The 27,216-nt window shown below is 43.0% G+C and overlaps 1 protein-coding gene and 1 long non-coding RNA gene across 2 annotated transcripts; one reads left to right on the top strand and one right to left on the bottom strand.

Moving 5' to 3' along the window:
- Positions 1–2,658: 2,658 nt before the first annotated feature.
- On the top strand, positions 2,659–6,409 carry LOC145443187 (uncharacterized). The gene is made up of 2 exons (XR_013916333.1): positions 2,659–2,783; positions 2,882–6,409. It is a non-coding gene; the product is annotated as an uncharacterized LOC145443187 (long non-coding RNA).
- Positions 6,410–8,654: 2,245 nt separating this feature from the next.
- On the bottom strand, positions 8,655–23,966 carry LOC145443413 (uncharacterized). The gene is made up of 13 exons (XM_080321381.1): positions 20,616–23,966; positions 19,753–19,809; positions 18,946–19,182; positions 17,943–18,026; positions 17,705–17,888; positions 17,358–17,516; positions 16,225–16,339; positions 15,330–15,534; positions 14,527–14,674; positions 13,267–13,443; positions 12,422–12,642; positions 11,373–11,572; positions 8,655–10,620 (listed from the first exon to the last, which is right to left on the bottom strand). The coding sequence occupies exons 1-13, from the start codon at positions 23,878–23,880 to the stop codon at positions 10,474–10,476; spliced, it is 5,199 nt and encodes a 1,732-aa protein (XP_080177507.1). The 5' UTR covers positions 23,881–23,966; the 3' UTR covers positions 8,655–10,473.
- Between the last annotated feature and the right edge of the window lie 3,250 nt (positions 23,967–27,216).

Genomic DNA, 27,216 nt, shown 5'->3' with positions numbered 1-27,216 from the left:
TTATGGTAGTAAGGCGATAGTTTGGTACGTAAAGGTCAAGGTACAGATGGGTTGCCAGTGAACCCGTCCCTCGGTGAACCCGTCCCGTGAACCCGTCCCTCGGTGAACCCGGCCCTCGATGAACTCGGCCCTCGGTGAATTCCGCCCTCGGGAAATTTTGAAATTAAGTGTATTAACAAGTATTAATATGAATTATTAAACTAATAATGTTATTATCTACTGATTTGTCGATTTTGTAAGGAGGTCAGGGCATGCGTAGATCACGCAGTCACGGAGTGATCAGATCACGTGATCACGATTGCGTGGTCGGCTCATTGTGGAATTGACTTGGCGAGGGGCGGACGTGCGACGTTCGACGTTCGTTTGTGGTGTATTGAACTAATAAAATTGCTAATAAACCAATGATGACATCCTCGTATCTGTTCATGACATCGCATTGGGTCTTATCGCATTGTATATTGTGGGTGACTTGTTCACATGAAAAATATATCCCAACGATTGTTATTGCTCACATAGATTACCAGAGAACCCGGCCTTTGGAGAACCCGTCCCAACCGACCCGGCCCTTGGAGAACCCGGCCCTTGGAGAACCCGGCCTTTGGAGAACCCGGCCTTTGGAGAACCCGGCCCTCGGGAATTTTTGTATATCAAGCACGCGTGGTCTACTTGTTGTGGTATTCACGGTGTTTTTCGACTACTCTGGACCTCGGTGAATGCGGCCCTCGAACAATTTTGAATTAAAAATGCAAGAAATGTGTACCCGGCCCTTGAGAAATTTTGTATTCACCGGCAATCCTAATATCCCACCTCCGGCAACCCTAATATCCCACCTCCGGCAACCCTAATATCCCACCTCCACCAACCCTAATATCCCACCCCCGGCAACCCTAATATCCCACCTCCGGCAACCCTAATATCCCACCTCCACCAACCCTAATATCCCACCCCCGGCAACCCTAATATCCTAACCCTAATATCCCCCTCCCTCAACCCTAATATCCCACCTCCGGCAACCCTAATATCCCATCCCCGGCAACCCTAATATCCCACCTCCACCAACCCTAATATCCCAACTCCGGCAAACCTAATATCCCACCCCCGACAACCCTAATATCCCACCTCAACCAACCCTAATATCCCACCCCCGGCAACCCTAATATCCCATCCCCGGCAACTTTAATATCCCACCTCCACCAACCCTAATATCCCACCCCCGGCAACCCTAATATCCCACCCCCGGCAACCCTAATATCCCACCCCCGGCAAGCCTAATATCCCACCCCCGGCAACCCTAATATCCCACCCCCGGCAACCCTAATATCCCACCCCGACAACCCTAATATCCCAACTCCGGCAACCCTAATATCCCACCTCCGGCAACCCTAATATCCCACCCCGGGCAACCCTAATATCCATATTTTCGAAAATCACACGTCTGCTTCTCGCCAAGTCAATTCAACAATGAGCCGACCACGCGTGATCGATATGTGAACGTCGCGTTCCCTCCAGCGCTTGGCGCTTGCGCAATCCGTGATCTGATCACGCCGTGACTGCGTGACCTACGCATGCCCTGACCTCCTTACAAGACCGACAAATCAGTTGATAATAACATTATTACTTTATTAATTCATATTAATACTTGTGAATACACTTAATTTATAAATTTCCCGAGGAATTCACCGAGGGTCGGGTTCTCCAAGGGCCGGGTTGGTAGGGACGGGTTCTCCAAAGGCCGGGTTCTCCGGCAACCCTCACATATCAACCACGCGTGGTCTGCTCGTTATTGCAACTGTAGGGGATTAGGATATTAGGGTTGCCGGAGGTGGGATATCAGGGTTGCCGGAGGTGGGATATTAGGGTTGCCGGTGGGGGGACATTAGGGTTGGGGTAGGATATTAGGGTTGCCGGAGGTGGGATATTAGGGTTGCCGGTGAATACAAAATTTCCCGAGGGTGGAATTCACCGAGGGCCGAGTTCCTCGAGGGACGGGTTCACGGAGGGACGGGTTCACCGGGGGACGGGTTCACGGGACGGGTTCACCGAGGGACGGGTTCACTGGTAATCTACAGATGAGATCAGCCGTATCGCACAGTTTTGCGGGGTTCAAATTCTGCACAAAAATGTTTTGCATGCACTTCCCCATACTACGATTCCATATTGCAGGTGAGAGTGGAAAAGAGAGAAATAGATGGTTCGTAGTACTGATCTGGAAACCAAAGATTGCAGACAGGTCATTATTCCCACACACCGAGCTAGTTTTGATATTGTGCATTCAATATGCTGCTTCCAGGACATTTTGACATCAATGGTGACGCCAAGATATTTTGCTTAGTCACATATGGAGATTTATTTATGATTGATGTCCACAGTGAAACCATGATTGGCATTATATAAAAGGAGCATCTCGGTCTTATCTGCATTCAAACTTAGTTTGTTTGCTTGCAGCCATCTCGACACTTTTGGGAGCTCCCTATTCACAGATGCATGCAAATCATCGACAGTGTTGGAGGTAATGAAGAGGTGAGTATCATCAGCAAATAGGGTTGTGCGGAATAAAGATGGCACATTAACAATATCGTTAATATAAATGAGGAAAAAAGTCGGTCCAAGGACTGAGCCTTGTGACACTCCCTAAGTTATATCTCTGGTAGTCGTTGTAGTTGACTCTGTCAACGTGAATTGGACTTGAGCGTATTATTAGGATTATCATGTGTGGCCAACATACATTGTATTTTACATCTTGTAACTAGTCAAAGCCAGTATCGTTTTTGTGTATTGCGCAAGTTTAGAAAGATATATCTGCCTTTTTCGTACCGCGACTATTTCGCCATCCGTATTCCTATTGGCCAGACCTCACAACCGCTGTTACGTAAAACTAGAGTTCTAGAAAGATCTCTCTGCCTTTTTCGTACCGCGACTATTTCGTGATCCGTATTCCTATTGGCTAAACTTCACCATCTCTGTTACGTAAAACTAAAGTTCTACATAGATATCTCTGCCTTTTCCGTACCGCGACTATTCCGTATTCCTATTGGCTAAATACTTCATGACGTTTTCTGCAATTCGTTTCCCTCATTGGCTAAATGTTACAACCATTGTTTCGTACTACTGTAGTATAGAGACTTGATCATTTGATCACGTAATGTCAGACTCATTTTACCGCTACTAGGACGAACGTCTTTCTTGTTTTTTCCTTGTCGTTTCCACGTGTATGCGCAATACATTCGTGTCAGAGAACTCGCTGTGAATTGAAGAGCTTGCAACAGTAAGGACATTAGGACAACCTATAGGACCTCCTCTACTGCTGCATGGTGCCTATGCGTGAGATCAACCACAGCTAACACCTCTTACGACAGAAGCCGACGTTCGCCACCGCCGCCATCGTTCGACATCGCATCTAGGACATTCTATCCGGTGACCCGTTTATTTATATATTCCAATTCTGAATACGCTTCACGACAGCAGATTCTCGGGTATCATATACGGCATTTCTTAGAGTGTACCTTTTAGTGCATGTCGCCTACGTAATCATTTTATTAGAAACGTGTTTTACTGCATTTCTCCATGGCGAGTAATGATGATACTAAGCCCGTTTCGGCCCCTAGCCCTGACGTTGAGAACCCTAAATATGTTAAGCTCGAGAAATCTTTACCCTGTGTGCTCGACGACATGGCTAGCGCGCATAATAACGATAGCCAAGTCGAAGTTAACTCGACACCTATACTTGGATTTTCAGTATATACACCCCTTTTTTTTTTAACTGCATTCCTCCATGGCGAGTACTGAAGAATATATTTTTGTTTCGTCCCTAGCCTGAGTGACTCTCCCAGTCACGCCGCTACTGACGCACTATCGCTATATTCTTATATTTTGTCATCTCTCCCTTGGACATTAGCACAAACTCTCAGGACTATCAATCACACCACCGTTTTTACGTGATTTCATTTCCTTACTCAGGGATATCTAGATATCCTACCGTCCTTAATCAAGACATAGCAGACCTCACTTGCCAGTCTTCTCAATGCACACTTGCCATGATACTATATATCACCTAGCAGTGCGTCCACACTTTCCACGCACACTTGCTACGATACTATATATCACCTAGCAGTGCGTCCACACTTTCCACGCACACTTGCTACGATACTATATATCACCTGGCAGTGCGTCCACACTTTCAACGATCTACTTACTACGATCCCCTTACTACATAACTTAGCGCTCATATGGTAGTTCTTTCTGACTGCCGTACGGTCTTAGGCAATTGCCTTACGGCGCTTGGGACTGTTTCTGGGATCACATGCTTGCAAAACGGTCATGTCCCACGGTATCCCTCTAATTTAAAGCTTCAATAGTGATGCAATTTAGCTCGCATTCGATAGTTGTGCCAGTAGAGGTACAGAGGACTTTAAAGCTTTCGTTTCGTTCAGCGCGCACGGTTGCTGCTGAAACTGACCAGATGCCTACGCGGGAAGCGTCCGGCCTGGTCAACGGCTTCTACACTCAGCCGATTCGCTGTCAAGCATAGGACGTGAAATCGCTGGGCTTGGGTATGTCTGCTGGCAGGTTAAACCATACAAGCGCATCGACAAACGTCCGCTGCTCTCGAAATTTCAGCAGTTACACTGGAATCGTTCGAAAGGTATAGAGTTTAATGCCTCACTCAATAACTTAGAGTGCGTGGTGGAAAACCAGTTATCTGTCGATAGCCATTGATACCTATGGCACTCAGGCTATTCCACCATCACTTTCTCTCCTCAAGTGGCCCACGGATGAGAATTCTTGGAGACTTTTTGTACCTAAATAACTGTATTCAGCATACGGTTACAGTCCATGATAACTCATTTTTGTGGATGGTACTTCAGCGCCAGACCAATAGCGATATTAGGATTATATGTCTTACTGCTCAACAATTAGATATGGCAAGGCACATTTGCCTTCGCGCCATTTTAAAACGTGCTAAATGAAAATAAATATTTTTTTAATTATACAACGACTTGGGCGCAGGTACTATCACTGAGACCATAATGTGCGTTCTTACCATGTTGTCGAGCACCACACCCAACCTTAATTCTGTACCCTATTCGGCAGGCTAACTTATTATTATTGCTTTGCCATGGATGCTGTTTAAGTGTTTACATTTCTCTGTTAGTTTGTTGGTCGTGATAGGCTGTTTTTAGTTTATATGTCCTTTTACCCGTGATGCTGTCGTGAGCTATTTCAGACCAACCTGTTGTCCAAATGTTCATGAACACTGCGACACCCGATATACTACTCCACATTCGCGGATCGAAATGTATTCGTCCACTTCCATCGGGCAACGATTCGGGTGACGATACTGAGCGACCTTATTCTACTGTATGACCTCGCGCTAAATCGACAAGATGCTAGCGACTGACTGCTCCGATCTACGCCGCCTGATGCATATTCCGCATCCAGCCGAAAATCCGGTCCAGAACGCTCTATCTTCAGACGATGACGGCCACGATCGCATCTGCGGCTGCTCCGCTGACACACGTATTGTTCAGCTGGAAAACTACGAGCGTAACCACGAGGTCTCAAGAATACACAATTTCGTCACGCGACGGCCGTCGACGACAACAGCCCACGCCGATTCCGCGAATGAGTAGCGCCCCGCGTTTTCCGTTGCATTTACCGACCGAGGTATTGCAACACCCAGCGTTCGCGTTACAATTACCGACCGAGGTACTGCAACACCCAGCGTTCGCGTTTCAATTACCGACCGAGGAATTGTAGCCCTCCACGTTTCGCATGGCTATTACCGATCGAGGTATTGTGACACATGCAACTGGTCCCGCCTGTATTACACGGTGACCTTGACTCTAAAGTTGTTTAGCCCCCTCGCTGCGCGACGATCTTGGATCGACTGACTCTTGCGCCATGTCTGCGTCGGTGTAGTTTTAATTGTTATTCTGTGTTTAGGCTTAACTGGTTTATAGGCTAATGTTGTTTATTATAAAACTTCTCTGACATGCCCAAAAATTATCCTCTGTATTTGGCCTCGTTCCTTAATTACGTTATGCACATTACTGTGCTATAATCGTCTGTTGTGACTGATATACCAATTCACATTAACCTGCCTTTCCCTTTCATTGAAACCAAGTGAAATTCCTTTTCCGTGGAGGGGATAATGTAGTTGACTCTGTCAACGTGAATTGGACTTGAGCGTATTATTAGGATTATCATGTGTGGCCAACATACATTGTATTTTACATCTTGTAACTAGTCAAAGCCAGTATCGTTTTTGTGTATTGCGCAAGTTTAGAAAGATATATCTGCCTTTTTCGTACCGCGACTATTTCGCCATCCGTATTCCTATTGGCCAGACCTCACAACCGCTGTTACGTAAAACTAGAGTTCTAGAAAGATCTCTCTGCCTTTTTCGTACCGCGACTATTTCGTGATCCGTATTCCTATTGGCTAAACTTCACCATCTCTGTTACGTAAAACTAAAGTTCTACATAGATATCTCTGCCTTTTTCGTACCGCGACTATTCCGTATTCCTATTGGCTAAATACTTCATGACGTTTTCTGCAATTCGTTTCCCTCATTGGCTAAATGTTACAACCATTGTTTCGTACTACTGTAGTATAGAGACTTGATCATTTGATCACGTAATGTCAGACTCATTTTACCGCTACTAGGACGAACGTCTTTCTTGTTTTTTCCTTGTCGTTTCCACGTGTATGCGCAATACATTCGTGTCAGAGAACTCGCTGTGAATTGAAGAGCTTGCAACAGTAAGGACATTAGGACAACCTATAGGACCTCCTCTACTGCTGCATCGTTCTTAATGTCCCCAGTTTAACAAATTGTTTGCGGTTTGCCAGGTAGCTTTCAAGTAGAGTTGCTGCAATGCCCCTGATTCCATAGTGCTCTAGCTTGTATCTTGAGATTCTGTGGTTAACTGTGTCGAAAGCTTTGCGGAGGTCGATAAAAATGCTGCAGCCACTTTCTTTTTGCTTTCTTTTTCGAGACCCGAAGTTGAACTATGCCGATATTTCAGACTTGGAGGACGGATTCTAGGTGGATCAGTGCTTGATCATATTTTGATTTATATTTTCGGAATCGGTTTAACAGTAGCTTTCGATCAGGACCAGATTCAATAATTTCTGCACTCTGGAAAATAACTTTTGGATTGCCAGAAATCCTACAGTCGCTGACGCAAAACAATTCTCCACTCCAGCCTCAGCGAAGCGGAACAAAGCTGCAAAATCGGTCGTTGCCGTTCCATGTTTAATTTCTACGATCGGAGAGAGCCTGTGTTCCCCATGGTACCGATCAATAATGCTGTCTTTCTGAGACTTGTTTATGCCTGATGTGATACTACGAACTATGAAGTGATTGTATCCGTTACCATATGGGCAATGGGCATATGTCACGTAATTAAGAGGCGGTCCTTATTCAGTCAGCTCTGAAACTTTGTGGTCACGTCTCCGAACTCCTTCATACACGAAAATACTGTTGTGGAGCACATTCCGGCAATACCAAGTACCTGAGCAGCTTTAGATAGGACTCTACACCTCAACTTTTACCTACTTTGAGCTTGAACATAAGTAGCCTACCCAACCGTGAAAAGATACAAGAATTAAGGCATGCTATTTTACTTGTGTTTGCTTATCTCAATAATTGTAATTGTGATTCATTTTTTTCCTAGATATCCAATTCCGAGTCCCCATGTTAAATTCTAAGTTGTATCGTACTGCTGCCGTGATAATCGGAGCTGGCACTTGTGGAATATACGCTTACAGAGGCGATGTGAAGAGACATTTCAGCACACCACTCAGGGCGGCTGTACCCGAAAGGCAAGACTCAACGAGCTCATATAAACAATGGGATGACAATTGGGATAAAAGGAAAAATTGGGACACCGACAAGGATGTGCAGAGACCTACAGCGACGCGACATTATATACTGGTTCGACACGGGCAATATAACCTGAAAGGTAGCAATGATTGTGAAAAAAGCCTGACGACTTTGGGACGGGAACAAGCTTTGTTGACGGGAGAAAGACTCAAAGCTCACGGTGTTGATATTGACAAAATATACGAGTCCACAATGACAAGGGCAAAAGAAACGTCTGAACTCATCCGAAAATCTCTACCAGACGTAGAAGTACAGCAAACCGATCTACTCCGAGAGGGTGCACCGATACGTCCAGAGCCAAGCCATGCCTCGTGGGAGCCCCCGGAGCACGAATTTCATGCCGACGGCCCCAGAATCGAAGCTGCGTTTCGGAAATTTTTCCATCGCGCTTCCCCGAAACAAGAAAAAGATTCCGTCGAAGTTTACGTATGCCACGGAAACGTGATACGGTACATAGCATGTCGCGCTTTACAGTTTCCTCCGGAAGCGTGGCTACGCATCAATCTTCGGCACTGTAGCATTACGTGGATTTCTGTAAGACCGAACGGAAGGGTATCGCTACGCTGTCTTGGTGACACCGGGCATCTGCCACCGGATAAGATTACGTCTTTCTGAATTCCGGCCTGTACCTATATTGTCTATAATTCTGCTGACTTGTGCTGTTTTATTCCAGATTTTTGGACTAGTAATCACGAGCATCTCGTGTCGCAATTGTACCCTAGGATAATACCAGTAGGCGACTTCAATATACCTCGCTTTTTAAAAGGACACACGTAGGTTCGGTGTTGTTCAGTGGTCTGCTTGTTGAGATTAGCGAAAGTTGTTTCGCATTCACTGAATTGCTTCAATTCAACTAGTGCAAACTATTATGAAGATTATTTACATTGATATACATTTACTTGGTTTTATATCACAGTGAATCTGTCTAATAAAGTTGGGTGGGTAGCAATTACCCGGTAACTGCTCTGCTGGTTTTGTTGTCCTGGTATTATTATTTTGTGATATAGCTCTGCACTTTTAATGCTGAAGCTTAGTAAATCTTCACTCACAAAGGCAGCGTGCTAATGATGCAGGATATAGAAGACATCAAGCCAAGTTATGGGGCATAGCAAAGTAAGGAGTTTAAATTTGTGGATGTACACAGTCCTTATCGGGTATCGCTGCCGGAGGTTCAATAGCCATGTTGGATCTATTTGACATCTCCAGCTGTTTGAGGAACCTAAAAACCCTTATCGGGGCGTCCAACTGATGAGCACTGACATTAACATACTGTTTGTAAATGATGTTTTAAACAATATCTTGATTTGCTTGTGAGCTATGTTTCCATAAATCAATGCAATTACAGTGCCTAGAAACTGACAAGTCCATGTCCCCAGATCCAGTCGGAGTGTAATGTGTTACGTGGGCAGCTTCACATCTAAATCTCAATACTACAGTAAGCCTACCAATTATAAATATTTGCAGTATCGTGCATTTATGCAGGATAACAGTAGAAACTCCCCACTACTACCGCATACTAAAATCGAACTTGACATAGACAGGTGTATTACAAGCACATTATATGACGAGAGATTCTAAATAACTCTTGACCGTGAGCCTAGCATCTCTTTGGTTCCAACTGATGCCTCACAATTAAGCCAGAGTTTGATAATATTGACAGTGTTCATAATGTTGAAATTGTTGCCATATTATTATTAGAAGGCGTCACTGCATGAAGGGAATTCTCAACACAAGTGGTATTCTTAGGTACATTAGTATCAAGACTGAAAAGAAACTTTGAAGTCAATGTCTAACCGACCTAGTGTACAACATATACTATTCGTGCATGTGTAGTGTGTGTAATCTACAGCTAACCGAGTAGCTCTCAAAATATTTCAAGAAACTTGCAACCAAAATACATTTGTGTCTGTTGCCCTACTCTTAACCGCAGCACCATGTCTAAAGAACCCAGGAAGAAAGCTACCACATTGTTCGTAAATAAACTGATTCCGACCATAAACTCTTAAAAGAATTCAGAATTGAACAAAGTACAAAAATAGGCCTCACATGAGCATAGATGATAAGAAAAACATATCAAATGCGCACAAAGATTCATTGGTTGCTAGGTTTGAATCTCAAACCATGTGTTCAATTGTCATGTTGAAAATATTTGCATAACCAAACTGTAGACGTGAAATGAATGATATGTAAACAAATGTGGTTTGTTCATGTGGCCTAGTCCTAATGCTAAGGCAGGGCCTCACAATTAACACACAAATTCATGAACTTTTAACCAAAAACAATAAGGCATACTTAAGGTATTGTCAAGGTAAGGTATGTTTAACTTAATATTCATCCTAATGCAGGAAGGGGTAAATACAACTGTTCGAACAGCATGCTACATCAAGATACACCCCAAATTTGTGATGGCTGCGTGCTATACAGTAGTACAGTAAAAACAGTACATTCATAGTTTTGGCGCATCAAAATGTACGGTCACCTGCTTGGAACAAACCTTGTGTATTGTCAAATAAGGATGACTTAAAAAATGAAGAATATTACGTTGTGGCCTGACGATAACTCTATTAACATAGGAAACTTCAGTACTACTTCTGTTCATAAATTCTCAACTCTCTGTCGGAGAGAGTAGATAAAAAACAAGAGTCGTTGACGCGCATGGGTAAAATGTCCAACGCCGGCCCGCACGTACCCAATGATTGCAATAAACGGCCTTTCGACTTGGCCTCGTAAATCTGAAATGGAAATTGCATTTTTAAGGGATTATTATGATTATGAAATCGTTGCATCAATATTCCGTTAATAAATTCGAAAACGAATGTGTCACCGAACACGAAGTGTGGATTGTGATGAACGGCACTAGATGGATTTGGCATTAGAAATGTATTAACAGATATCGATATGTCAGCGATACATAAATATTCTGTTAACAAATTCAAAAACGAATGTTTCACTGAATCGGCTATTGAGTTTGAAATGTGGTATTGGTATACGGCTAAAGTCCCTTGGTGAATTTGACACTATGCACTAGGAATGTATGTGTTTGTGTCAGGGTTGTAACCAAGTCACAAGTTAATCTCACTTTTATCGTTTTGACTCGAGTCAAGTCTGAGTTCAAGTCAACTAATAGGGTCGAGTCCGAGTCATAGTGTTTTGACTCGAGTTCGAGTCCAAATCATTATGTTCACTGTTCAGTTTCAGTTCAACCAGTTATTTCAACACTGCTCGAGTGATATAGAATGGCTCGCATTCATAAAATAATAATTTTCATCAGTCCTATCAGTTTGTGGCCCAATTTACGATCAGGACTGCGCAATGACTCGAGTACAAGCCGAGTCAATACAAAAATTGACTCGTGTCGAACCAAAAACTCACGAGTCGAGTCACGACAACACTGGTTTGTGCTGGTGGCCCCCAAGTGCCGAATTCACTAGTAGGTAACCATTATCAGCAATCATTATTGTAAATCACCAAACGTCACACTTACGTTGACAATATTTTTCGACTCGTCGCCGACGCACACCACGTCGCCGGTGGACTCTGTCGTCATGATTGCGTTTCGTGTCAGCAGCTTGTGGGTCTTGCCACCGTGGTACGTTTCAACCACGTTGCAGGCAAACGCGTCCGTTTCGTCCGTGGGCAATTTCAACCGGCACAAGACGTGCGTGGCGCGCTGGTAACTGCGTCCTGTAAGTCAAAGGTGGTCAAGTAAGCAGTAGAAGTAGCAATCTCCAAGTAAATCAAAAAGTCTAGCTTGCCTAAAAAACTCGAAACTGTCAAGTAGAAAGTAGTCATTTCATGAAGAGTATTCTGGTCCCCGTTTTGCCTGAGAAACTGAGAACTATCAAGTAGAAGTAGGCAAAGCCATTTCCAAACAAGTAAAGGTAAGCATTTGATGTCTGCTTTACCTAGAAATCTCAAAACTGTTAATTGGAAGAAGTCTAAAATCATAACCAACTGGACTAAGTATTGTGAGAAGGCAAACCTACCGGTACTTCAATATGAAAAAGTTGAAGTACTTCCTTACTGAACAACTCTGCAGAAACACAAAATTACTTGCGAAGCAGAACTAACATATATTTCTACTGGAGTACAAGTAGAAGTAACAATTTGAAAGACAAGTCTAACTACTCCGTAACAATGTCCAATGCAGGTCTAAACTGTTCCAAGTTGGAGCAGAAATGGATAGCTAGAAAAGTACCAGAGTTAGTCTAAAAATTGGTTACGATTGAAATTGCAGGGTGCATCTTTGCGACTAACATAAAAATGCTTAATGACACTATAAATACGTGTAATTTTTGAATTGGTACAGGTACCGAGGTACAGGGGCTACTTTGGCCAGTCGTTAGCACAATTGCACTACTTTACAAAGTCCAAAAGTAAGTAGTTTTGGCTAAAAATCTGTCAAGTAGAAGCGGCAGACTGGAACTAAAAACGGTCACTTCGACACTGTCCAGTTCTGCTGAAACGCAAAATTATCATCTCACCGGACACGATGGTGTTGCTCAGAAGTCTGTCCGTAAAGGTGTGACTTACCTGGACGAAAAGTCACCAGGCACTGCTTAGACGAGTTGGAATATTGCAGGCCGGCGCAGTTTCCAGACTGCAACGGCAGAATGCGCGGTTCGTACTCGGCGGCCGGGGAATTTCCTTTCTCCTGCCAGAAAGTGACTCCTTCCAAGGTTTGAGCCAGCAAACCACCGGGAACGTCCGGATCAGCTTGTCGAGGTATATTATAAATAGAAACGATAGGGCACCTGCGAAATCGAAAGGGTCACGATCATATTTGTTTTGACCGCATTTTATGTCGTGCTTGTTTCTACATCGTAACTGGTTGTAGGGGATACTCGAGTTTTTAATACAAATGTATTAGAAGAGCTTCTTGGAGGTACAGAACTTCAATATACAATTGAATAGTGTATTCATATTGAAATGAACCCGAATATTTTCGGCTGACACTCGTCAGGGGTAATCGTCAGCAACTAGTAGAGAATTGGAAAGAACATTGTATATCAACAATCGTATTACACAATTCGTATCACGAAATCGTATTACAAAATATGACGTCATATTTTGTAATACGATTGGTGATATACAATGTTCTTGACAATTGCCTCTGGCGAGTGTCAGCCAAAGATATCCGGGTTCATTTCTATTAGAATATACTATTCAATTGTATATTTGGGCAGAGAATAAACACATGATGTTATTGCCACAATTATTAGTACCGGTATGCCTGGTTTATACTCAGTAGCTACATGCCCTTCATAACCATGCATTGAATCTGGTCAAAGGCGCATCCATAGACATATCAAACTCCGAATATTTGAATATCCTAAAACCCAAATGAAACGCAATAACTACTAATACGGCACGCTTACTTTGATAAAGGATTAGATATACTGTGCAAAACTTCTGCAGTGTTCCTGATATCGTAACATTGGATAACGCCGTTGTTAAGTCCACAATAGAGAATGTTCGAGTTGGCGGCGTCCCAGCTGCAGCACCAGACCTGCCGTTCAGGTTTGTACGTGTGTACGTGAGAATTGCTGTTCCAGCTGGCAAAATTAAAACCGCAATCACATACAAAATTGATCGATCTAAAAACATTGCTACTTTAAAGGACGAGATTTGTTAGATGATATCAAACTTAAAAAGAGTAAGTAATACCAACTCGTAACTAGGGCTGGGCAAAATCGAGTATCTGAGTGATTCGATTCTGAATCACGTAATATGCTTCGGGTCAAGTCGAGTAATCGAGTATCACTCATTATGATGTCATAACAGAATGTAAAATTTTAAAGTTCAAATATGTACCTTTTATTCGTCCACAGAGAATATAATGCCTGTTATCCATCACATTAAAGATACTTTGGTGTTTTTTCGACCATACCGATTTCATTGCACTTGCTGACAATGTTGTGGGAAGATATAACTGCAGCAATATGCTATTTCCAGTAACGTTCCTAGCTCTGTACTATATGTTTCGTATGCTACGATACGGCCAAGCAAGGTTTCAAGGCTCCAACAGTGAAAATTAGTATCGAAACTATAATTCTCGGTGATAAATTAACTTTCAGTCGCGAGGAGCGTATAATTTCAGTACTCGAAAAAATCGTCTTTCACTACTCGACTCGAATCATTAAAATTAATACTCGATTCAGATCGAGTACTCGAATCATTATGCCCAGCCCTACTCGTAACCTATTCCAATAACATAAAAAGAATTTCGGAACATGCTAGCTCGGTGGCCAGGTCCCCGCAAGCCTTCAAACCCCCGACTAGTCATATCACAGCATCCAAAACACGTAGTGCGAAGCTATGCACAAAGTTAGTAGAAATGACATTTCCGTGAAATCGTGATCAGTATTGTCAGCAAGTGAAATGAGAGGTATGGTCAAAATCATGCTGAATTATCTCAAAGTGGGAGTAGAGCTGGCATTATATTCTTCGAGGTCGCATAAAAGACATATCCATTATTGCGATAGAAATATGTGATGTTCGAATACTCCACTCGACGCCCTAATACTCGATCGGAATCAAATCCCTGAGGTAGTCAACCTGATTTGCACAGTCCTAATTATATTAATCGTAATGCTGAGGACTAAATAAAAAGGCAGCGATTGCAACATCAGTCATACTTTGTGATTTTCAACGTCCCGTCTTGAGAAGCGGTGAGCACTAGCGATCCGTGCGTGCTGAACCTGACGTCCTTGATAGGCTTGGTGTGAAGAATATTGAATTGGGAACTTTTCATGTCGACGACGCTGAACTTTTTCAGTCCAAACCCTGCATAGTAAAAATACACAGCTTGCCAACAAGCTGAAACCAAATATACACGGTCTCTGCATATCAGGGAGTCTCGTGCGAGATGGGCGGTTGGTTAATCTACCGATATCAACGAGAGATACTGCGGTTCGAATCTTCACCATGGCAAATTTTGATGTCGGGTGTTCATCTGGAGGTTTATCCTTACCTACGTGACTGTCCTTACGATGCTTTTACAGCAATAAAGTCCAGACAAAGATCACATGAAGGACCAATACAAGTAAGCTAATGAGCAACAGAAAAAAGCAGGGGTGGTAAAAGTAGTCACTGTTACTACTCAAGTAGAAGCAGAAGTAAAATTGTAAATTTCTATCGAGTAGCCTACAACAGAAGTAGCGATTTCCAAGTAACTAAGAAGTAGTCGAACACCATAACCACTCGAGCAAGAAATGCAGGTTATCCTAAAAGGAAGAATTATTTCAATACTGACCACCTCTGAATGAAAGACAACCAAAAGGTCAAGATCAAGCACTGTTACATTGGTCATTAAGCCGATTGGTAGATTGAAAGGCAGTTCTCGGTCCTTTCAATATTCTGCTATGTTTGACATCCCCTTAACATGTACATTGCTCACTCGTGCAGCTACAAATTTCAATTAGCATTTTTAACCACATACCTGTCATGAATGACGAATGCGGGCTCGGTAGCGAGATGGCCAGAGACAGCGACTCTTGATGAAAGTCCATCACTCTGCAATTGCCGCCGGACGAAACCATGATGTTTTTGACGTGCATAAATTTTTTTGACGCAGACGAGGAAGCGGCCAGGCTGTCCTGGGCCGACTGAGGTAGCGAGGACACGACTTGCTGATTTTTGAGCTCCTGGGAGAGAGAGAGAGAGTTGCAGTGGTTTTGACAAGATGGCGAAAAGAAATTGATCGTCTGAACTGCAGGTATTGTCTAAATCTGGTCTCATACAAGCTTACGCAAGGACCCTTTCGAGGTCAAAGTATATTAAGATTTTTGCTTCGGAAACATTATATTTGGGCATTGGTTAAAATCTAAAGTCTGAAACCGGGGCAGCGAAGTTCAGGGTTCTATATTCACATGGTCACATAAAGTGTTTGTTATTTCAGTGGGAATTTGAATTCAAAATATGGGTAACCACAAAACAGTGGAAATAGACTGCACCCCCTTCCCTTGAAGGTAAGAATATCCTGCCTGATGAGAGGCTTCAGCATGTCGGATTCAAGAAATTTCAATGCAAAAGATTTTAAAAAGTTCCTCAATTTAATTTCTGATACTGGTAGGGCCTGCATCGAAATTGTTTGACAGCAGAATCCTGTAATGCTATTTAGAGCTAGAAGAGCTGCAATCATTGATATGACACTATCCCACATGATTATCCATCTTTTAAATGAAGGGAACCAAATAATTTACAATCCGGTTTGGACCATGACTCCGTTTGGTGTCCGAATTACAAAAAATAGACCGACAGACTTGTAAAGGAGGCAGAGGTATCTTAAGAATTTCTTTCCATCGAGTAGCGGAAGAAATTGGATTGCAACCAACCTCGAGTTTCTCTTTGAGTCTGTTGACCTCGGACATCGCCATTTGATACTGCATCTGGGTTTTGGCCAGCTCCATCTCTTTCTTTCTACGCATATTCCTTTCCATTTCGTACATTCTAAAATTCGATGGGAATCCCAGTCAAGCATCAAATTAAGGACTCAAAGCTCTCAGCACAGATAGTTGGTTCGCGATCTTGCTAAAACTTTTCGCGTAGTCACACTTTGATCATGAAGGGATTACTCAACGATCTTTTGAAGCAGCACGGTAGGATACTTGCAAGTCTATGACCAAGCTTAAAGCTAGAATCGATTCTGTTGTAATCTCATTGAAGCTAAATTGAAGACGGAACCTTTCGCAAGAACCTACTCGAACATATCGTCAAGTACTTCTACCATAAAAAGTAGTCAGAGAGGCACGGCTTTGAACTAAGATTCCGATACTTTCAGACGACACACAGGCTATATTGGTTAACATCATAAAAGCTGTTCCGCTCGTTTTTTCCAAGCATGGGCTACCTCTAGACTAGATAGATGCAAATGAGTGAAATGGAGGAAGTCTGCGAGGAGTTCGAAAATCTCCAAGATTTAATCGTCCGAAATAGCTAAGGCTGGTGGACCTCTACTTTTTCAGCTTATAGTCCAGCGGAATTTCCAAACAAATTTCAAGGACTGGTGAGCCTTTAAAATCAAAAACCTAAAACGCAATTACGATATGCCAACAAAAAATAGTGAGAAATTTACTGTTATATTTTTAGATATCATACGTGGTTCCATTGAAATTTTTGACAGTTTTTTTTCAAAGAAATGCAACTTTGCTGTCAAATGTCGCTAAATTGCACCGTCGAGTTGTAGGGTAGTTTTAGACAGTTCGGTACCAACACTTGCAGCATTGTACGGTAAGTCCAGAGCAGTCCATGAACTTTACATTATGTCACGATGTGGAAAATCACATTAAAATTTCTAAATCAGTTAAAAATTTGAAGTTTCAATTCAATAAGCCTAATAAACGGACCGATAGTTAAGAACCGCCGATTTAGGATGAATCAGTCAATAGAGAGAAAACCTTAGAAATTCTACTTCCTCTCAATGCAAGCTTCAAGAAAAGCGAGATCGGAAAGAACGATGCCCACTTACTCTGTAGCTTTCGTCAATTCCGCCGTGTCCAGCGTCCTTAACGTTTTTGCATACAAAACACGTATGTCAGCTTTTCTGGCTTTCACGTTACATTGCGGACATCTCTTCGCGTCTCTTATCCAACGTTCGATGCAATTCATGCCGAAAAGATGGCCGCATCTGCGAAAGAAACAAAAATGCAATCGTTCTAAGAATAGCCAAATGCTACAGCACGTCATGAATGGTGAAAAATAAATGCACCTCTCCGTACCCGTTTACGAACGCTACTTTAATGACTTCACCGAGCAGTGCACTGTACGAAAATAACTAGGTTGACGGTTCAACACAACATCGATCTTTCTACTTACTTTAAAGCGACCAATTTATGCTTTCCGCTATTGCACCAGGGTTCGAAGCATATCAGACAACAGTCGCCGTCATTTTGAGAATCCATAGAGTCTCGTTGAATTTTTTTGGCCGCGGGAGTGCCCGGCGGAGACGATTGCTCGCGTTTCCCGGATTGCGAGCTGCCGGCCGAGACGCCGTTGTCGGCTGAAATGTAACTGTTTGTTTATCGATAGATATTTACCAAGCAAAACGACGTACTTTGCATTACTGGTTGATCTGAGTTTTGTTCCACTTCAAATGCCAGTAAATCGTCGCTGCCACTGTCGTCTTCTCTTTCTTCGTCTGTAGATACAGAGGTGATCAAAGTAGCCATCGTTGGTACTCAAGCAGTTCTAAGCATAGTAGTAACATCAAATTTCTACTCAAATACAAAGTCAGAGGTGACGACTTTTGAATTTGCAGTGTGCATCCTTGCGACTAGCGAAAAATGAATCAATACACTGAAATTTCAAAAATTCATCCAGTTACCGTGACACAAGGACCACGCCGCCCAGTCATAATGAAAATTTTGCTGATCGAAGGCTACAAGGTACGTAGCCTACCAGTAGTTCTGTCTAAAAGTAGAAGTAGACAAAACAAAGCACAACCACTTATGCTGTCCGAGTAGTTTAATCTACTGGAGTCAACCGAAGACTAGAAAAAATCTGCTCCCACCATGTGCGGTCAAAGTACGTAACCTTGGCGGTCCTCAGGCAACATCTTAAATTTCTAATCTAGTCGAACCTGCAATCTCCAATCACTAAAATGTATTCCAGGTCTAATTTTGCCTAAGACAGGGAAAACTGTTGCTTAGCAGTGGAAGTAATCAAAAAATATAACTACAAGCAGTCCAAGCAGGCAAAACTCGCATGAGTACGCCAAAATGTGGCAGAACTTATTACCAATCACTAGGGCAAGTTTTTGCAACTTTTTTTACAGCTTCCTAAATACTCACAAGTTATGTGATGTGGTGTTTTAAGCTGTTTGGACGATTCTTATGCTGCAACTTTTCTCTATTTTTTCATGCAACTTTATCGATTTTTCATGAAACTGTCTGCAACTTTTTCCGAATTTTCATGCAAATTTTTCGAGTTTTCACGCAACCATCTTTTTACTGGAAATATTTTGCACGCTATGTAGATAGATTGCTCGATTATTAGACTGTCGTTTAAATTTGAGGTGCAACAAATCTGCGAGACCAGCTTTCAGGGAATTTATTTACCCGCCAATTCATCGTCGTCCGGCTCGACATCTTCGTTGTCCTCATCCATGATATGCGCCAGCGCATTCCGCCTGTTCCTACGCCGCGCGTTCAAAACGGCGCTGTTGAACGGCGACTCAAACGTATCGTCGTATTCCAACCCATCGCGTTCCGATTCGTCCTCTATCGCGAGGTCCGCTGTCAATTCATCTTCTGGATATGAGCCGTCGCCGGCATACATTAGATTTAGTTTACGTTACATTCAAGCGAATAGGCGCTGTGGAGGAAAAAGGCAACCACTCGTTATTCCCAAGACTTCACATAGCGGCCGTAGCGGTAAATCGCAGATAAAAACACACCGTGATCATACATACTCAGAGCAGACACTAGTAGAAAGTATGTTCAGAAACGTGCATCAATTGTAGCAATTCCTGGTAAACCAAATACGGTAACCTAGAATCCTGTTTATGGATTGCTATTTCATAACTTCTTCACGAGTGTGTACAGGAATTGACATATCACCTCGATTGCAATAAACAGGAGTTGGCTTGTTATCGAATAATATCACTTCATCCAAAAAATCTCATCTTCTAATCTTTGTTATGAGAAATAGAAGCATAACAAGAGAAATTGTGGAGTCGGTAACATATGATAATACTGTTTCAGTCAAAAGAAAATGCAATCGAGCCAAGTTGAAATCAACGACATAATTACTATTGGCAAACCTACATTCAGTGTCTGCTCGAACATAATTAGTCGAAGCCATATCCAATATCTCACCAGCAAGCACAGTTCAACACAACAGAATCAAAGGACGTCACATCTTACTTCTATAGTTGTTACAGCAATCCTGAGAATCCTGCTGTAAAATCTCGTACATCACACCTGAAACATCACTAGCAAAAGATTTTATATTAAGGGAACATTGATAGTAGCAAGAACCAATGATTTATGTTCCAATCCAATCGTTCGCATTTGTGCAAAGATATCACAACTGTCCCTCGAGACTTCAAGTACTAAGCTACAAACTTCAACGTCGCTATGGCGGCGATATGATGCTGTCATGGGAACGCAAATATCGCTATCAACATAAATAACACCATTGTTGCGTTCACCTGACACAGGGATGCATCACAACAAAAGAGAGCTGCTTGCAGAGAAACAATTGCAACTCGACCAATAACTAATATATTATGAATTCTGCATCATTTTCAAGCATAAAACCAGAAATGCACCCCAGAACCAATGTCGAAAAGAAATATTCAGCGATGATTGTTCCATATCGAAAGAAGTCAGAAAAATACGGTAACTTCACTATCCGCGATTAGAATCAAGGATGCACGTGGAATTATCGGCGAAAATAAATTACAACTAGTGTAAATAAGCGAGCAGCCTCAAATTTTTCTAGCAATAAAAATATCTGTGTACTCAGGAATACGACAACGCAGTAATCGGTGTTCCATGATATCCGCACAATGTTTCGAATTACCTATAAAATCGTCACCGTCACCAAACAAAATTTCAGCCCGCTACCGAAAGCGCAAGATTAAAACACCGAACGCACAAAATTTAGCAATCCCCCTGCGTTTTCCTCCATATTCCGCCGGATAACAAGCTATTTCCAATCCGCCAACAATCTGCGACCACAGACACTTGCAATTAAGCTATTTTTTTTTAAACCGACCGAAATCAGATGATCTCGAACATTTTCTTCAACTCTATCACCAGCTGCCAGTCGCTTTTCTGCATTTCCTCGCGGAACCAATCTTTCAAAACGTTTATCGAATCTCTCGAGATCTTACTCACGAGGATATCAGTCTCCTCGAAATGCCTGCCCACCATTTTCGGCGGCTCGCCGGGCGGTGTCTCGATTTTAACGCACACCTCCTGCCCGGCACGCGCGATTTCCAGGGCCTTGTGATTGAATTCCATGCTCGTGACGTAGCCGACAGTCATGAATTCTTTCGTCGGAATGCATATCGGCGTGTGATTGCGCAGCTGGCCGGCTTCGATAGTTACGCCGACGACTATGGGATCGCGGGATTTGAACACGCAGTTCGGCATGATACGCAGTTTACACGGGAACACCGCCACGCTGCGAAATTCCTCCTGCTTTTGCTTTTTCAAATTTTCACGATGCTGCATAAAAGAATCGAAGAGATGGTAGATAATATCTGCGGTGAATATCTTAACTCCGACGTGATCGGCGAGTTCCTGCGCCTCCCTTTCTACTTTCACGTCGAACGCGAGGATAACCGCCAATTGCGAGTCGTGCTCCAACATGACCGACGCCTTCATAATGTCTTTTTTATGAACAGGGCCGATTCCGATGCCCGCGTATGGAATTTTGGACGTTTTCAAAAACTCCAGAAGCGCCTCCAACGATCCCAGCGTCGAGGCTTGCACGAAAACGCCGCGGTCCTGCAGTTTGATGCTGCGCAGCATTTTATCGACTTCCGACTGCACTTCCTCTTTCAAGAGATCGACTTCATCGTCCTTGTGCGCGACGCGAAGTTGTGTTCCAGCCAGGGCCTTGTCGAGATCTTTCGCGAGTATCTTAACGCCTTGCGCCGCCTTCAAAACGTCGAATTTATTGTAAGGATTCTTGACACGCAACTCACGGAGAGGCTGCGGCATCAGAAGCCCTTTGACGTACGTAAAAATGGGACCTTCGACACCAGCTAGGACGATACGGTCGCCGCATTTTAACCTTCCGTTCGTTAATATCACATCTATCGTAGTGCCGAGCCCCTGTATAGCTTTCACTTCCAGCACGGTGCATTGCAGCTCTTCCGAAAACGACAGGCGTTTCGGCAGCATCGTTTGGCTGTACTTCATCACGAGAGCGATAAGGTTACCCATCCCGTCGCCCGAATGCGCCGAAGTAGGTACCATGCTGATCCATTCGGCTGGGTCGTCGTTTTCGTAAAACAGCTTCACGTTGAGCTCCTGTTTCGCGAATTCGACCACGATTTCTTTCAGCCTCTCGTCAAATTCGTCTTTGACGTGACGCTTCTGTTTTTTCAGCGTGTTCGCCACGTCGGAATCCGGACCGCGCTTCCAATCGTACAGCCTGTCGATTTTATTCAAAGCCACCACAAACGGCGTTTTTCGCTTTTTTAACATCGATATCGACTCGATAGTCTGCGGCTCGAGCCCGTGCATGATATCCACTACTAAAATCGCCATGTCACACACGGACGACCCTCGCGAACGCAGATTGCTGAACGACTCGTGCCCCGGCGTGTCGATAACCAGCAGGCCAGGCACGGTGAGCTCGTAGTCCGGAAATCCTTTCACCATGGACGTCTGCTCCCTTATCGTCTCCAACGGAACGAAAGTGGCGCCGATTTGCTGTGTGATACCACCCGCCTCGCCGTCTTGTACGTGGGAGTGGCGTATCTTGTCCAGAATCTTGGTCTTGCCGGTGTCGACGTGGCCCATCACGCAGATTACAGGCGAACGCAAATCGTCCGTGGACCGATTTTTTTCATTTCTTGCCTTCCTTTCCATGATTCTCTTCTCCGCGCGCTGCCTCGGAGTCAAATCTTCGTCTTCGCTTTCCGACTCGGATTCAGATTCCTCTTCACTTTCAGACTCGCTTTCATCTTCCTCATCATCCTCCTCCTCGTTCTCTTCATCGGCTGACTTTTGAGATTCTTTCTCAACCGCAACATCATCCTCTTCGCTCTCGCTGTCTAACAGAGTTTCCTCCCAATCGTCAGCAATATCGTCTTCCTCCTCTTTCTGCTCCACCTCCACTTGTACTTCTTCCTCCTGCGGTTCCGCATCTTTTTTTTCCTCATCCTCATCTTGCACCGACATTTCGGCACTGGCTTCTTCGGCCTTCTGTTGCTTTTTCGGCCGCTTTTGGAACTTTGGCCTCTCTTTCTTGACGGTGGGCAGGAGTCCCTGTTCGCGTAGCGTCTCCAGGTAGGCCTCGCGCTTTTTCTGCGCTTCTCTCTGCGCCGGGGTCATGTACGTGCCTTCCGCCTTCTGCCGCGCCTTTCTGTCTTTCTCCTTTTGCTTCTTCCGCTCTTTTTTCAGTCGCTCCTCCTCCAGCTTCTTCAAACGCAGCTGACGCGCTTCTTCCTCTTTGCGCTCTTTCTCTTCCTCCTCGCGACGGAGTCGCTCCTCCTCTTCTTTGATTTTCTTCAGGTTCTCCTGCATCGCGGCGAGCATCTTGGTGTTCGGCTTCTTCTTTTTCGTTTTCGCCTCGGCCTCTTTTTCTTTTTTCGATTTCTTGTCCTTTTTTTTCTTCGATGATTTTTCTTCCGGCTCATCTTCGTCATCGACTTTAGTTTCGGTCGCTTCCGATTTTTCCGGTTGCGTTTCCGCAGCCGGCTTTTCGGCGGTTTTCTTCTCCCGTTTCGCTTTCTCTTGCCGTTGTCTCTCTTTCTTTTGGCGCTCTCTCTCTTTTTTTTCGGCGAGCTTCTGCGCTTTCGTTTTGATTATCGGCCCGTCGTCCTCATCAGGGTCCTCCTCTTTGTTTTCCGGTTCCTCGCTTTGTTGCGTCGCTTTTCCTTTCTTTTTCTTTTTTTTCTTCTTTTCATCGTCGCTAGGCTCGTAGAATTCCGCCTCTCCGTCTTGCGGTTGAGTTTCGGTGATTTCCACATCATTTTGCTGATTGTTTTTTTTCTTTTTCTTCTTTTTTTTCTTATCATCGTCGCTAGGCTCGAAAAACTCGGGCTCTTCATTATTCTCCGTCAGTTCCTTCTGTGGTTCCTCGGTTACCGTGTTTTTCGTTTTTCCTTTTTTCTTCTTTTTGGACCGTTCGTCGTCGCTTGGCTCGAAAAATTCAACATCGTCGTTATTGGCGCTTGGCTTTTTATCGTTTAAATCTAATTTCTTCAGGCCATCCACAATGTCATCTTTTTTAGAGGTTATGATGCTGTCGTCGTCAATTTGAGCAGAGTCCGTTTCTCCGGCTCCCTTCTTGCCTTTTTTCTTACCCATGATATCGGAACGGTGGCTATCAACTCATGTAGGATACAGCAAGCTGAAAAATTATAATGATACATACAACTAATTTAAAAGTATAATTTTATACCAAGGCTTTTTGTGTACGATCGGTACCTTCAAGCCATAATCGAATCATTGCTGGGATGATGAGAGTCATGTTTTTAAACGACTTGACTCACTACACTTAATGACTCACTCGGCTCTATGAAAGAATGAATTATATCATCTTCAGCAAGCTATATTATTGCGCATCCTTTAGTGGGGCGGTCAAGAACAAGCTGGAGCCACCAAGCAAGAGCATACCAGTGATATGTTAGAAACTAGAGGTCGACCGATTATCGGCGCCGATATTTGGAACTTTCTCGAATATCGGTATCGGCCAATCTAGGCCGATATCGCGACCGATATTTATATCTAACTACAATCGACCTTTTCTGAACTGATCTGCAATTCTGTATCATGTTTTGATTTTCGGGTCATCCCAAATTTCAACGAATGTTCACAATTAAGCAATAAGTCTTTTCGATTTCAGTTTCTCGTTTGTTGTTCACCTTTCTGTGGCATGAACAAGTGCCACCTTGCCTAATATATAATATTTTTTGGCGAAATAGTTCTCTGCTCCTTCCATCGGCCTATGATATCGGTTATCGGCCTTGTGAGCGTCGAAATATCGGTATCGGCCTGTAAAAATCAATATCGGTCGACCTCTATTAGAAACAGTTGAGATACCGGTATATATTTTTTCTGACACGCCTGATCAGGTCTAACATCGCCACGCGGCAAAGGAAATTGAATGGAGTTGAAATATATAGTAATTGACTTCATTGTTAAGAGAGGTTCAATAGAACTGACATTGATCATATTTATTCATGGTTTTCAACACTTATTACATCCAGTAAAGTCTTGTTAAATGCTTGTATATATTTTAGAGTGGCTGAAAAGGCACAGAATATAATTATCACTTTACATAGCCCTATATTGAATTCAAATTGACTCATAAATGTGAGTTCAAGTCAAGTGTAAGTCATTTATAATCAGAAATTTGGTCAAAAAATAGATTTATTGAAAAATTTCACTGAAGTCATCCATATATATACACCGTTTCATCCATGTCAACAGGATGGTAGTCTAGGCTAGGTAATAATGCAATAGTAATAATCGTGCGGGTGAGCGATCAGATCAATTGAGAGTTGCTTTAGTGACATCATTGGAATCTGCCGAAACAGCGAATTGCGGGATTATAGGGACTAGAACCGCTATGGATTATCTTGAATATTCAATTCTAGCTTTTACACCAACATCAGCGAGAAGTCCGTGCCATTGCCAGATAGTGCTCTGAACTGAACCTACCACATAATTAAATTACTGGCATATATGAACTTTCAACACAGTTTTATCATATAGGAGGAAAATTGCAATGTATTCACAATTGAATGGCGGTAGCCTATACTACAGGTATACAGATACAGGGATATTTAGAACAACACTGCAGCCTACAGGTATATCATACATATAATAGCCTACTTCTCTACTTGAACTAGTATAAACGGTTGGTTAGATTTACACAAGTAGTTCACAGTTCACGATTAGTTCAAATACTGCGTATAAATCTTTCATAACACCTAACAAAGCATACACGGTACGATGTTACAACAGATCCACAATAGACGAAATCGACACGGATCGGCAAGTTGGAAATAGGTATGCACAAAACTTTGTGGATAGCTATGACCTGTGAACCTTATCGAGTTGATAGAGAGGAGGATCAGCTCTTGTCCCCAGACTACAGTCATTTCTTTACTGGCCATACCCGACTGCGTTATTCCCCAGATATGCTCACACTTATGCATGAAGATAGAATATCACACTTGTCTTATTTCAAAGCGTTTGAAATTTTGATTTCGAATGGATATTGATGATGTCTGTTCGTGTTCAGTGTTCAGTCAGATTTTGACGTCAGAAATTCCTTCAAGAGTTGTAAATCTATTGACACAATAACATATACATTTTTCAATTTCAGTCATTACGAAATGAGCATTATAGACAATAGATATAATATAAAGGATGTCATATCTCTATTGTCATTTCGTTATGGCTCTCTGCCTCCTCCAGTATCCGATCTACGTCTGTTGTTGTTTGTTGGATCTGCCGACTTGAGTGATCAGAACGGACACCTGATTGAATCGAATTATTGTGCCAGTTAGATACTATTTTCTTTACATTATATTTGCCACACAAGTATGTGGACTTTAGCAAGAAATTCATGTTCGAGGTCAAAAGTGCTTGCGTCAAGATGCCGTCATAACCGGTTTATTTCGGCTTGGGCTAAAGTGGGTGAGTCCAAAGTCCACTTTTCGATTTCTAACCAGGCCATAATCCTGTAAATTACCAACTTTCTATTTTTTACAGATTCCAAGGTGAGTGTTTCGGTGGTTGGATGGATCATAGTACATCATCCCCATCGATCAATGAATGTGCCACAACAATAAATCAACGCATCAAATCAGAGTGGGGGTGCTTCGAATGGTGCAATGTCGGCTATGTCGCAACATGCCGATTGAGTGGCAAGGTCACAGCCAGACCAGTTAGTCAAGCCGTCATTGTATGAACTCAAATAAAAGTAAAAGTAGGCCTATACCAGCATCAATTTATACTGGTGTAGAAGTAACCTACCAAGGCAATATGGAATCGGTGTCTCGTGCACAACCCTCGCCAGAGTGGAATTGGTGGCAACGTCACGCAGAACTTTCTGTTTGATTACATAATTATTCTATGCAGAAAAAATCTCATCACGCAGGATTTATTTCAAAAAATGAACCGGGATTCCATAGGGAGTGCACACCAAAGATACTACACTCACAGCTCACCTGTATGCGGGAATCGGCCAATATGGAATCGGTGTCTCGTGCACACCAAAGATTCTACTGACTACACACAGGTGTGACGCTGAGAACCGTCTTGGCACACCAAAGATATTACGCTAAACGTACCGGGATTCCAACCCGGGGAATCGGTGTCCTGTGCTCACAGTCACACTAGGTTTTATTTTATTATTATGTTTATTTAATTACTTCAACTTGGAGAGTCATCGCTGCTCACCTGATATATTAAGCAAAACGTACCGAGATTCCAGTAGGGACAGACTCATTCCATTATAATTTAGCAAATTTTTTGACATTTGTAATGCATGCCCTCAGAATTGTCCAATATTTACAAATGTTGTTTTTTGAATTCTAAGTGGATTAAAAAAATTGAAAAATTTCCTTCATAAAATCACCAAAAAAAATTGTCTTTCCACATATTGATTGCTTAAAATAGTATTTACGGTCA

The sequence above is a fragment of the Botryllus schlosseri genome, chromosome 7 (genome assembly GCF_051294905.1).
Source record: "Botryllus schlosseri isolate E-star chromosome 7, Bs_hap1, whole genome shotgun sequence".
Taxonomy (NCBI): Eukaryota; Metazoa; Chordata; class Ascidiacea; order Stolidobranchia; family Styelidae; genus Botryllus; species Botryllus schlosseri.
The sequence above is the reverse complement of the archived record's forward strand: the minus strand, read 5'-3'. Positions and strand labels throughout refer to the sequence as shown.

Bases quoted from the DNA above. Each gene is read 5' to 3' on its own strand.
- LOC145443413 (XM_080321381.1), bottom strand. From the start codon at position 23,880: ATGGGTAAGAAAAAAGGCAAGAAGGGAGCCGGAGAAACGGACTCTGCT. The intron at 15,535-16,224 runs GTTGGTTGCAAT...TCTCTCTCCCAG, and splicing joins GACTCAAAGAGAAACTCGAG to GAGCTCAAAAATCAGCAAGT. The intron at 14,675-15,329 runs GTATGTGGTTAA...TTTACTATGCAG, and splicing joins GCATTCGTCATTCATGACAG to GGTTTGGACTGAAAAAGTTC.